The sequence below is a fragment of the Callithrix jacchus genome, chromosome 6 (assembly GCF_049354715.1).
Source record: "Callithrix jacchus isolate 240 chromosome 6, calJac240_pri, whole genome shotgun sequence".
In the NCBI taxonomy this organism is placed as follows: domain Eukaryota; kingdom Metazoa; phylum Chordata; class Mammalia; order Primates; family Cebidae; genus Callithrix; species Callithrix jacchus.
In genome coordinates, this window is record NC_133507.1 from 154,654,574 (window position 1) to 154,667,451 (window position 12,878).

At 48.0% G+C, this 12,878-nt stretch overlaps 1 protein-coding gene across 3 annotated transcripts in view; it reads left to right on the forward strand.

Annotated features, from left to right (window-relative positions):
- The window catches only part of SAG (S-antigen visual arrestin), a 42,849-nt gene that overhangs the window by 1,205 nt on the left and 28,766 nt on the right, over positions 1–12,878 (forward strand). For 2 of the 3 annotated variants that reach the window (XM_002806933.6, XM_035306089.3), the window contains exons 1-4: positions 700–905; positions 2,368–2,498; positions 9,892–9,952; positions 12,457–12,501. In XM_002806933.6, coding sequence (XP_002806979.2) covers positions 2,424–2,498; positions 9,892–9,952; positions 12,457–12,501 — 181 coding nt within the window. In that variant the 5' untranslated portion in view covers positions 700–905; positions 2,368–2,423. Of the gene's footprint in view, positions 1–699; positions 906–2,367; positions 2,499–9,891; positions 9,953–12,456; positions 12,502–12,878 lie in introns of those variants that run through there. The other variant, XM_078328852.1, reaches the window with a different exon arrangement.

Below are 12,878 nucleotides of genomic sequence, written 5' to 3' on the forward strand. Positions count from 1 at the left end.
ATAGTGGTGTGCACCTGTAATCCCAGTTACTCAGAGGCTGAGGCTGGAGAATCACTTGAACCCCAGAGGCAGAGGTTACAGTGAGCCAAGACCGTGCCACTGCATTCTAACCTGGGAGATAGAGCAAGACTCCATCTCAAAGAAAGAAAGAAAGAAAGAAATATATGTAGTCAGACAGTGGGGAATCACTGCGGTCTGGGGAAGCAAAGCTGGGGATGGAGGACGCAGACAGGTCCCAGAGACACCGAAGAAATCAGCAGGACTCCTGAGCCATCAATCGGCAGGACCGGCTGGAGGAGAGGGACGGTATCCAGCTGGCCTGCATAATACCAGGTTCATCTTGAGGTTGACATTTATCCTTGACCTTTTTGTTTAGTCCCCACCCACAAGGTCGCATTAGCTGCCTGCTGAGTTTAATCAAATCTCTTCCTGTCCTGGCAAAGCCCGGGAATGAAGGGATAATCAGTCTATTTCCAGAATCCAAAGAGGTTTAGAAGAAAAAGTAGCTTTCATTTAGCTGTTGGCCCTCCCACCAACCTTCCCCAAGTGAGCCAGGTGACTCATACATATGTGAGACCCTCTGTCTGGAGACTGGGGCGGAGGGTGTTGCTTAATGCCCAGAACTGCTGAAACTACCAGTTCACTGTCTGAGCACTAATCCTACTCTGCTCCTTAAGTGGGATTTGGCTTTTAGACATTGAGACCTGGATGCTGGGCATCCTCGCTAGATCCCCTACAAATTCCCTGCATACGTAGCCCAGGGCCTCGGCAGTGCCTCTGCGGGCTCATCTGGTGAGACGGTAGCAGCTTGCTCAGAACAGGCACTGGCTGTTCATCATCTCAGGGCATAGAGACCCTCTCCTTGCCACCTGGCTTTTCCCACCCGGTTGGTGACAAATCACAAGGTATGTGACCACCACAGGCCAAAACCTTCTCAGAAACCTGGGGCAGGTGTGGCGGGGGGAGCTAGGATGGGTGTTTTCATGCAGACAGTATGTCCCGGCTTCACTTTTTCTGTGTGGTTTCCGTAAGACTGTAATTAAGGAGACTCAGAGTGAGTCGGGGGCAGTGGCTCATGCCTATAGTCCCAGCGATTCAGGAGGCTGAGGATGGAGGATTGCTTGAGGCCAGGAATTCGAGACCAACTTGAGCAATACAGTCAAACCCAGTCTCTCCCAAAAAAAAAAAAAAAAATTAACTAGGCATGGTGGCACACACCTGTAGTCCTAGCTACTCCGTAGGCTGAGGCAGGAGGATTACTTGAGCCCAGGAGTTTGAGGCTGCAGTGAGCTATGATTGTGGCACTGCCCTCCAGCCCAGGCAACAGAACGAGATCCTGTATCTTAAAAAAAAAAAAAAAGCCTCAGAGTATGTTTAATTCCAGACCACTAAGATGGCCTCTTAATTGTAAAACAGAGTGGTAAAAGGGATAGCAAGAAAAGGCTATCTCTCAGTATGAACTGCTAAATAGAACTTTTGGGATTTTAATATATTCTTTTTTTTTTTTTTTAAGGTAGGATCTTTTTTTAAAAAAAGAGAAAAGGCAGGATCTTGCTGTGTCACCCAGGCCAGTCTCCACCTCCTGGCTTCAAATGATCCTCTTGCTTCAGCCTCGCAAAGTATTGAGACTACAGGTGTGAGCCACAGTACCTGACCATTAGTATATTCTTGGAAACAGTATTTGTGAAGTGGTTATGTTGTGGTTTTCAGGAACTTTTTTGATTTATTTGTCATAAGACACTGTCATGCTAGAACTTTAAATTGAACCTGGCTAAGTGTGACAACATCAAAGGTTTGTCAGAAAGGAAAACCTCGATGGAATCCAGCTAGACTCCCTGGTGAGGTTTACTGAAAAATGTTCGAAGCTTACCAAAACAATGAAATATTCAACTGGGTGAGGTGGCTTACTCCTGACCTCTGCCTTGGGTGGATCACCTGAGGTCAGGAGTTCAAGACCAGCCTGGCCAACATGGCAAAACCCTGTCTCTGCTAAAAATACAGAAAAAAAAAATTAGCTGGGTGTGGTGGTGGGCACCTATAATCCCAGACTTGGGAGGCTGAGGCATGAGAATTACTTGAACCCAGGAGGTGGAGGTTGCAGTGAGCTGAGATTGCACCATTGAACTCCAGCCTGGGTGACAGAGTGAGACGCTGTCTCAAAAAAAAAAAAAAAAAAGTAAAGAAAATATTAAAAACACCCAAAGCATGCCACAGTAAAATGCAAACTAAGCAAAGACTAATCAATGAAACACAATGTTGAAGCAGGTGGAAGGGAAGGTCCAGTGAGGGTGCACAGCATCTCATGAGTAGGTCTTCTACCCAGGATGTTCTTGACTTGATATTTATGATTGTCTTGCCTTTCCCCAGCCCTCTAACACCTGACGAACTTCCCAAGGAGGTAGAAGTTGCCAGGGACAGATAACATGGCTGCCAGCGGGAAGACCAGCAAGTCCGAACCGAACCAAGTTATCTTCAAGAAGGTCTCCCGGGACAAATCGGTAAGTGGTGCAGAAGTGAGTGGCTTGACAGAAATTATTGTTAAAAAAAAAAAATGGAGCTTTTTCAAGTACGGTGTAGTCACGATCAACATCAAAACCCTTTGAGGGCCGGGGCGCGGTGGCTCACACCTGTAATCCCAGCACTTTGGAAGGCTGAGGCTGGTGGATCACTTGAGGCCAGGAGTTTGAGACCAGCCTGGCCAACATGGCAAAACCCTCTCTACTAAAAATACAAAAATTAGCTGGGTGTGGTAGTGGGTGCCTATAATCCCAGACTTGGGAGGCTGAGGCACGAGAATTACTTGAACCCAGGAGGTAGAGGTTGCAGTGAGCCCAGATCATGCCACTGCACCCCAGCCTGGGTAACAGAGGGAGACTATGTCTCAAAGAAAAAGACAAACAAACCCTATGAGGAGCAGGGAAGCTTTGTGTCTATTTTCCATCTCTGTCTAAGATGGATGATCAGTGAGATAGAAATGAATGAATGAACTGCAGAAATACAGCTTCTCTTCAATCTCATCAAGATGTTAGTCCTATGACCCTCCATTTTCTCCCAATCTCTCAATCCCCACACTGTCACCCCCCACCTCTGCTTCTTTTCCTAGCTGGCCTTCCTTGAACCCTTGACTTACTATTTAAACACTGTTTTGTCAGTACCTGTGATGCCCTTGGCCTTTCATCTATCTATTGTGTCACCTGCCTGGGTAAAACCCAGACACTGATCAATGTGACTCCTTCTTTGTGCACCTACCCCACTCAAACCTCAGTGGGGCCTGAGGGGCCACTGGAAAAGGGAACATGCCCCAGTGTGCCCCCTTCCCACCACTCTTCAGGGGCATGTTAGATGCTCCAGATGTGCCTATGAACTTCCTGGCATGGGAGAGGGTCTACCCTCCAGCCTCTGTGGATAGCTCCACTCAATAGCTTCTTACATCTAGCTCAGCATAGTCCAGTGCAAGCCACAGATGTAATTTTAAATTTTCTAGTAGCCACTTTTAAAAAGTAAGAAGAAATAGGTGAAATTCATTTTGATGCTATATATCCAAAGCTCATTATGTCCAAAAAACTATCATTTCAATTCATAAATAATAATATAAGAATTATTGGCTGGGCACAGTGGCTCACACCTGTAATCCCAGTACTTTGGGAGGCCGAGGCGGCCAGATCATGAGGTCAAGAGATCAAGACCATCCTGGCCAACAGAAGGAAACCCTGTCTCTACTAAAAATACAAAAATTAGCTGGCAGTGGTGGTGCGTGCCTTAGTCCCAGCTACTCGGGAGGCTGAGGCAAGAGATTTGCTTGAACCCAGGAGGCGGAGGCTGCAGTGAGCTGAGTTGTGCCACTGCACTCCAGCTTGGCACCTTGCGACAGAGCAAGACTCTGTCTCAAAAAAAAAAAAAAGAATTATTGAAATCTGGTGTGTATTTTACGTTTACAGAACATGTCGATTTGGAATGGCCATATCTGAAGTGTCCAGGAGCCACCTTAGGCAGGGGCTACCGCACTGGACAGGGTAGCTCGTCATGATTCTGCCTTTTTTTTTTGAGATGGGGTCTTGCTCTGTCATCCAGGCTGGAGTGCAGTAGTCCCATCTCAGCTCACTGCCACCTCCGCCTCCCGGGTTCAAGCGATTCTTCTGCCTCAGCTTCCCTAGTAGCTGGGACTACAGCCAGGGTGCCACCATGCCTGGCTAATTTTTGTATTTTTAGTAGAGACAGAGTTTCACCATGTTGGCCAGGCTGGACTCAAAGTCCTGACCTCAGGTTATCCACCCACCTCGGCCTCCAAAAGTGCTGGGATTACAGGCATGAGCCTCGGCTCCCAGCCCATTCTGGCTGACTTCTGAAGCCCGTAAGTGGCCCAAAGAACCTCCCCATCCTTACGGTGCCACCCAGGAGATCAGGCCTTGCCTATGCGATTTCTGCCTTCTCCTCTTCTAGTTAAGGAGCTTGGTCATTTTAATCAAGGACTCTCATTCTTTCAGTCTCCATGCTCTTTCCCAAGTTGTATCTTTCCAGCCCATTTTATCTCAACTTCTGGCTGAAGAGGAAACCACTCGTGTTTGTTTCCCAGGCTGTTCTCCCCTCGCTCCTAGATAGACATCCTTTCCCCCAAGAAATGTAGAGGGTTTTCATAGATATGTCATCGCAGGGGGGTGGAAAAAGAATTCATTCAATTCCTGTCTCATGTATTCAGATCATTTCACCAGCGACATCTGTGTGGCCCCAGGCACAGTGTGTCAGGGCTCTGAGCCTTTTCCTCTGTGATTCTCCTGATGCCGCCCTCTTCTTTAACCTTCATGCTCCAGCAGGTGGCTCAATGACTCCCCCAGCTCCCGACGTCTCACCTGCTCTTGACAGCATCCAGAAGGAAGAGGCTGTGGGACCCTGGAAGGAAGAGGCTGTGGGGTCCTGGGGTCTCTTGTAAGGGTCAGGACATCTTTCCGAAGCCTTCTTCTCTCACATGTCATTGGTCAAAACTGGGTCACATGCCCACCCTAAACCAATCCCAACCCAGAAGAATTAGATGATCATAATTGAATCCGGCCAATCAAGAAACGTTCCCTGGAGCTGGCCTCCTCTGAGCGTGCTGCCTCATCAAAGATGGTGGTCCCTGAGCACAGTTTTATCCTGGAAGAAGGGATGTGTGGCTGTTGGATGGTCCCCCATGGGCTGGCTACAGTCTCACATCACTCACCCGCTTCTCTACCTGCCCCCGTCCTGCCCCTGTCCTTCCCGTTGCAGTGGAAGGGGTGCTTTGCTCCCATCTGAGGTTCACCACTCTTATGCACTCGGTTTCATGGTTGGCCACCTCCTCAGGGGCCTCAGCCATTGGTCTGTCTATGTCTGCAGCCTCTCCTTTCTGCTAGTACTTTGCCTGAGCCTAAAAATAAGTACCAGCCGGACGTGGTGGTTCACGCGTGTAATCCCAGCACTTTGGGAGGCCAAGGTGGGTGGATCACCTGTGGTCAGGAGTTCGAGACTAGCCTGGCCAACATGGTGAAACCCCGTTTCTACTACAAATATAAAAATTAGCTGGGCATGGCAGAGGGTGCCTGTAATCTCAGCTATTCGGGAGGCTGAGGCAGGAGAATCTCTAGAACCCGGGAGGTGGAGGTTGCAGTGAGCCAAGACCGCACCACTGCACTCCAACTTGGGAAACAGAGTGAGACTCTGTCTCAAAAGAAAAAATAAGTACGGACCTCATGCATCATAAAAACAACCACCAACTGCCCTCAACCCTATATCCTTTATAGCTCCCCTTCCCTGGCAGCCAAACCTTTTGAAAGAGAAGGAAACATTCCTCTCTCCACCTACCCTCTTCTCTTCCATCCACTCTTCAGTCCCCTAAGTCCCCACCACGGTCGGGCTGCCTAACTGGCTCTCCCTTTGCTGATCCGTTCCCCACTGTGCTGCTATGAGCTAAATCTCAGTGCTCCCTTCTATAAAATGGGCTCAATTCCTATCTCATTGACTTGCTGTGAGGATTAAGTGAAACCATGTGGTCAAAGTGCTTAGCTTGGCCCCTGATACATGATAAGCACTCTAAATGCTATTTAATTCTTCCAAAAGCTATTTATTTAGCGTCTCTAAATACTGTTTAATTCAAGTCTTTCATCCTGCTTAAAACACTTCACGGTCTTCTGAGGTTCTTTAGGGTCAGGTCCTATGAGACCATTTCAGCAGCAGCCTGCATCCCCATTCAATGGTGAAACCACTGGCAGTTCTAGAAGCATTCTCGGGCCCTGGGCTTTGTATACGTTTTGCTCAGAGAGCATGCCCTCACTGTCCCCTGTCCCCTGGCTATGCCATTTGTCCACTGGATAGAGCCCCCTCTGAAAGCAAGAGCCTTCCTTCTCTCCTTGCCCTCCCCTGGGGCTTCCTCCCCACCAGCCTTTGCCCTGGCATTTATCCCAGGGGCATAATTGCCAGTTTACTTACTGGGCTCCCAACCAAAGAGCAGGGACCTTGGGGACCAATGGGATGTCTTCTTGGGTTTTTATTTTCAGTAGCCAGCAGCTGCTGGGGCCTCCAGAACCATGTGTGAGATGAAATAGACAGGCGAAGTCTAGCTGAGGAGACTGGCTCCTGTGAGAGCACCCAGAACATGGTGTGGTGCAGGCTGCAGTGGGGCCCAGGCACATGCTCCTGGGTTGTGCGGGGCAAAGGGAGAGATGGGGACCCTGAGGTGTCCCCTGAAGCGTGGATAGGACTCCCCCCAGGAGAAAGCGCAGCAGACGGGCCTTCCTTACAGTGTAAACAATAGGAACAGAGCCACAAATCTGTGGTGTTTTGAGGAGCTGTGGCAGAGCCACTGTGGCCAGTGGCCAAAGAGCAGAGCTGTTAGGGAGGATGCTCTCAGCGTGGCCACACACAAGGCACTGGAGTTTATTCCACAGGGAAGGAGCGAGCTGCCAGTAGACGCTGAGCAGCAGAATAGCAATGTATCAGCCACGATTCCTGCAAGGCAGCCTCTAAATGGGTAGATTTGAGGAGATATATATATATATATATATATGGTTTTTTAAATAAATATCACATTTTTAATTGCATTTTAGGTTTTGGGGTACATGTGAAGAACATGTAAGATTGTTGCATAGGTACACACATGGCAGCGTGATGTGCTGCCTTCCTCCCCATCACCTATATCTGGCATTTCTCCCCATGCTATCTCTCTCTAACTCCCCACTCCCGCTGTCCATCCCCTATTTCCCCCCAACAGACCCCAGCGTGTGATGCTCCCCTCCCTGTGTCCCTGTGTTCTCATTGTTCAACACCCACCTATGAGTGAGAACATTCGGTGTTTGATTTTCTGTTCTTGTGTCAGTTTGCTAAGAATGATGTTTTCCAGGTTCATCCATCTCCCTACAAAGGACACGAACTCATCATTCTTTATGGCTGCATAGTATTCCACGGTGTATATGTGCCACATTTTCCCTGTCCAGTCTATCATCGATGGGCATTTGGGTTGGTTCCAGGTCTTTGCTATTGTAAACAGTGCTGCAATGAACATTCATGTGCATGTGTCCTTATAGTAGAATGATTTATAATCCTTTGGATATATACCCAGTAATAAGATTGCTGGGTCAAATGGAATTTCTATTTCTAGGTCCTTGAGGAATCACCACACTGTCTTCCACTGGTTTTTTTTAAATTTGAGACTGGGTCTTACTCTGGAGACCAGCGAAGATCTCTTTACCCGCTTTGTGGAAGAACAGGGTTGGAGTGCAATGGTACAATCGTAGCTCCCTACAGTTCAGCCTCCTAGGTTCAAGTGATCCTCCTTCCTCAGCCTCCGAAGTAGTTGGGACTACAAGCAGGCACCACCTTGCCAAGCTAATTTTTAAAACACTTTTTTTGTAGAGATGGCAAGCGGCAGAGGCGGGCTATCACTTTGTTGCCCAGGCTTGAACTCCTGACTTCAGGCAATCCTTCTGACCTTGGTCTCTCAGTGCTGGGATTATAAGCATGAGCCATTGTACCTGACCAGAGGAGAGTTTTTAAAAGGGGCTGTTTGCTAAGGTGTGGGCATGTGTGAAAGAAATCACAAGAAATAGCCAGGTGCAGTGGCTCATGCCTGTAATCCCAGCACTTTGGAAGGCCAAGGCAGGTGGATTGCTTGAGCCCAGGAGTTTGAGACCAGCCTGGGCAACATGGGGAGACCCCATCTCTACAAAAAAATACAAAAAATTAGCTGGGCATGGTGGCATGCATCTGGGAGGCTGTGGTGGGGGAATAACTTGATCCTGGGACACAAAGGTTTCAGTGGGCCACGATAGTGCCATTGCACTCCAGGCTGGGTGACAGAATGAGACCTTGTCTTAAAAAAAAGAGAGAGAGATTACAAGACAGAGTTTAGTATGTCACACAGCATTGAGAAGCAGCTGGGCACTGGTACCTCCCTGGGCTTAAGAGATGAGGGATGGCACAAATATCAGAACTCCGAGGCCCTCAGGGCTACCTGCCAGGAACTGTGGTCCCCAGTAGAGGCCTATGCTAGACCCAGGCCGGGCCACCATCCAGGCAAGGTGGAGACAAACATCTGGCCCACCTTACCCAGAAGCCAGAAGGCCAGGGAATCTAGTAGGGCAACACCCTCTGGTCAACCCCCAAGGGTGGATCTTGAGGGTGAGGCCAAGACACCCAAGGTGTTAGGTGTTTAGGAAGCTGGGACTCACTGCAAGAACCAGCAGCTAGCATGTGTGTCCCAGTCAGCCCTCTCCTCTCAGATGCCGGGTCTGGAAGCCTGACTTAGTGCTGGGAGTGTAGTTTCCCATGGAATCTTTTCTGTAAACCAGGGTTCTAGTGGTGTTTGCTTGAAGTCACTTCAGCATTAATCATGCAAGTAGCCTAGAGGGCACAGGGCTACACTTCGGGACATCTGATGTGGGTGGAAGGGGAGAGTATAGAGAGGACTTAATGCCCACAGAAATGATTTAGGCGGTTCCTGGAATTCAAAATATGCATTTGAAGAAGGGGGCCAGCCAAAGGGTGTGCTCTCATTCATTGAAGCACTTGGCAAACACTGAGTCTTTTTGTGCCCTAGACTCCGTAATAGATGCTTAAAGATGTGCAGAAGACCCCAGCTTACCACCATCAAGGCACAATCCCATGGGTTAAAGTGCTGAGGGCCGGGGAACCCAATCCTGCTCTCCCATAAGTTCTTTTTTGTTGCTGTTGTTTTGAGACAGAGTCTCACTCTGTCACCCAGGCTGGAGTGCGGTGGCACAATCTCTGCTCACCGCAACCTCCGCCTCCCAGGCTCAAGCAATTCTCCTGCCTTAGTCTTTTGAGTAGCTGGGATTACAGGCGTGCACCATCATGCCTGGCTAATGTTTGTGTTTTTAGTAGAGACAGGGTTTTTGTCATGTTGGCCAGGCTGGTCTCGAACTCCTGACCTCAGGTGATCTACCCGCCTCAGCCTCGCAAAGTGCTGGGATTACAGGCATGAGCCACCACGTCCACCCTGTCCAGAAGTTCTTGTAGCAGAGAGGGGATACCTTTCATTCCACTGCTGGAAATAAAAGATTTAACAGCAAATGGATGGCAAAAGTTTCATTTCCATAATTTTCCACTGAGGTATTAAAAGGTAATTCAGCAAGTTTAGCTGACTGATATCCAACCTGGGCTTGATGAGGGAAAGATGGGGAGAACAGGGAGCCCCGACCGTCCAAAGGGGTGGGAAGAATTCCTTGGAGCAGATGGACGAGAACTGAGGACAGAACACACGTTGCCTGAAATCTATTGTCTCTGCCCACAGCCGAGCCAGCGCGACTGCAAAGCCTCCTTTTTTCAAGATGAATGAGAAGATGCAGTTGCCGCTGGTTTTCATCATGGATGCCTTAGCTTAGCATTCTTTGGCTCTTAGACCCACGCCTGTTCTTCTTGCAGGTGACCATCTACCTAGGGAAGAGAGACTACGTAGACCACGTCAGCAAAGTCCAGCCTGTGGGTAAGTTGATTGGAGAAAGCCGTAATGCTGTTTTGCCTTTAAGTCATCAGATAACTGCCCACTTTGTATTTTTAAAAATCGGGAGAGGAGGTGGAGGGGTGAAAAAAAAATCGGCTTTGCTATTAATCTAATTAAAGAAATGCAAATTAAAACATCAGTGAGGCACCACTGGCTGATTGGAAACAATTTTATTTATTTTTACTTTTATTTTTGAGATGGAATTTCATTCTTGTTGCCCAGGCTGGAGTGCAGTGTCACAATCTCAGCTCACTGCAACCTCTGCCTCTTGGGTTCAAGTGAGTCTCCTGCCTCAGCCTCCCAAGTAGCTGGGATTACAGGCATGTGCCATCATGCCAGCTAATTTTGTATTTTTAGTAGAGATGGGGATTTACCATGTTGGTCAGGCTAGTCTTGAACTCCTAACCTCAGGTGGTTCACCTGCCTCGGTCTCCCAAAGTGCTGGGATTACAGGAGTGAGCCACTGCATCCAGCTGGAAACAATTTTAAACTGTGTGAAGAGACAAAAGACTCATGTCTGGAATGTATGAAGAGTGCTCAGAGCTTAACAAAAAAGTAAGATGCTAGGAGAAAATGGGCAAAGACAGGAAGGGAAGGTACATGGTAGACAAGCGAGCCTGTGGCAACCTGTTTGGCATCATTATCCAATAGGGAAATACAGATTAAAGCTACACTGAGAGTATATTGTACACCTACCAAAATGGCTACAATATTTTAGGTTGATGCAAAAGTAATTGCAGTTTTTTTGCCATTCCTTTCAATGTACTAGCACGATCTTGGCTCACTGCAACCTCCGCCTCCTGGGCTCAAGTGATCCTCCCACCACGGCCTCCTAAGTAGCTGAGACTTCAGGCATGTGCCACCACGCCTGGCTACTTTTTGCATTTTTTGTAGAGTTGGGGTTTCACCATGTTACCCAGGCTGGTCTCGAACTCCTGAGTGCAAGTGATCTGCCTGCCTCAGCCTCTCAAAGTGCTGAGATTACAGGCATGAGCCACTGCACCCAGCAGCAGTCCTTATGACCTGACAGTTGCATCCCGGGCACTTAGAGAAATGAAAACTGGTGTCCTCACAAAAACCTATACGCCACTGTTCACAGCAGCTTCATTTGTGGTAGCTCCAAACCAGAAAGAACAAAAATGTCCTCAGAATGTCCCACGTCAGCTTCCTAGTTTTGATATCGCACTATAATTATGGCAGATGGAACCATTGAGAGAAACTGCATGAAGGATACTAGGGGCGTCTCGGTACTATCTTTGCAGCTTCCTGTGAATCTGTAATCATTTCAACACAAAGGGTTTTTAAAGACTGTAGAAAAACTGGCAGTTTCGGATACTGGATATGAAAATGTTCCTTGGCAAAACCCTTTACCGAAGATTATTTGGCAGCACGTTATCAAAAGCCAAATCCAATCTGTAATTTATTTTTTTAAACCATGGAGAGATATAGAGAAGTATGTATAAGGATGCTTATCACAATATTAACTCTAATGGGAAACACTGGAAACAACCTCCCGATAGGAAGTGATGAAATAATTGACGGAGCATCCATTCAATTGAGTAATGTGTAGCTATTAAAATGCACGTTTTCTCTATATGTGTCTGTATATGTATACACGTGTGTATAGATGTACGTATGTGTGAATAGATGTTTGCAATGTATAACTGAGTGAGGAAAACGCCTAACTGAACAGTATGTGCAGTAGGGTCTTTTTTTTATTTAGTGAAAACTTTCATATAATTAAGTTATATATGTTGGGGTGTGCAGGGCAGTGTCTCACTCTGTCACCTAGGCTGGAGTGCAGTGGCACAGTCGCAGCTGACTGCAGCCTCAACCTCACAGGTTCAAGAAATGCCCCTACCTCAGCCTCTCAGGTAGCTGGGACCACAGGTGTGCACCACCACGCCTGGCCCATGCCTTACTACCTTGTTTTCTTTTTAGTATGTTTTGAGAAAAGTTCCGACTCTCCCCAGGATTGAGTGAAGTGGCGTGATGATGACCTACTGCAGCCTTGACTTCCCTGGCTCAAGGGATCCTCCTGCCTCAGCCTGGTTGGAACTAAAGACATGCGCCACCATGCCCAGCTAATTTTTTTATTTTTTAGAGACAGGGTCTCATTTTGTTACCAAGGCTGCTGGCTTATATTTTAAAAACTTTCTGTAGAGACAAGGATCTCACTGTGTTGCTTAGGCTGGTCTGGAACTCCTGGGTTTGAGCAATCCTCCTGCCTTGGCCCCCCAAAGTGCTGGGATTACAGGCACAAGCCACCACGCCTGGTCTGGAAAAAAAAATCCTCACCAAGATCTTCACAATGGGTATTTTAGGTAGTACGAGTCTGGATGACTTCGTTTTCTCTTTGCTTAACTTTTCTTTCTTATAATGAACATGAATTACATGTGCAGTTAAAAACGTACATCGTTTTAAAGTAGGCGTCTGGTTTCTTTGATCTTCTTCACCCTCACTGCTCTCTCCCTCTTTTGCCTTAGATGGGGTTTTGTTGGTGGATCCTGATCTTCTGAAGGGAAAGAAAGGTGAGATAAAACCGCTTGCCTCAGGCTGGGTTCTGGCCGGAGCGGGCTGCTCTCTGGGTGGCTCTGGGAAGGAGCATTTACATGGAAGGAGAGATGGGAAGGCAGAGGCAGTGCTCCTGCACATGGGACCAGTGTCAGGCCTGTTGGCCCACATTCCTAATTCACTCCACGTAGGTCCTGTTGACACCAGAGCTCACTGGCTCAGCAAAGTCACTGTCCAGGGTGGCAGATAAGTAGATGGTAGACGGAGCCCAGGTCCGTGCTCACCCCTGTGTCATGGACGTCTGTGCTAGGGGCAAACTCAGGAGGGCACCTAGGTGGTTTTATCCAAAAAGGGCGAAATGATGCCTGATGGGAGGCAGGGGGAGTAAGACCCA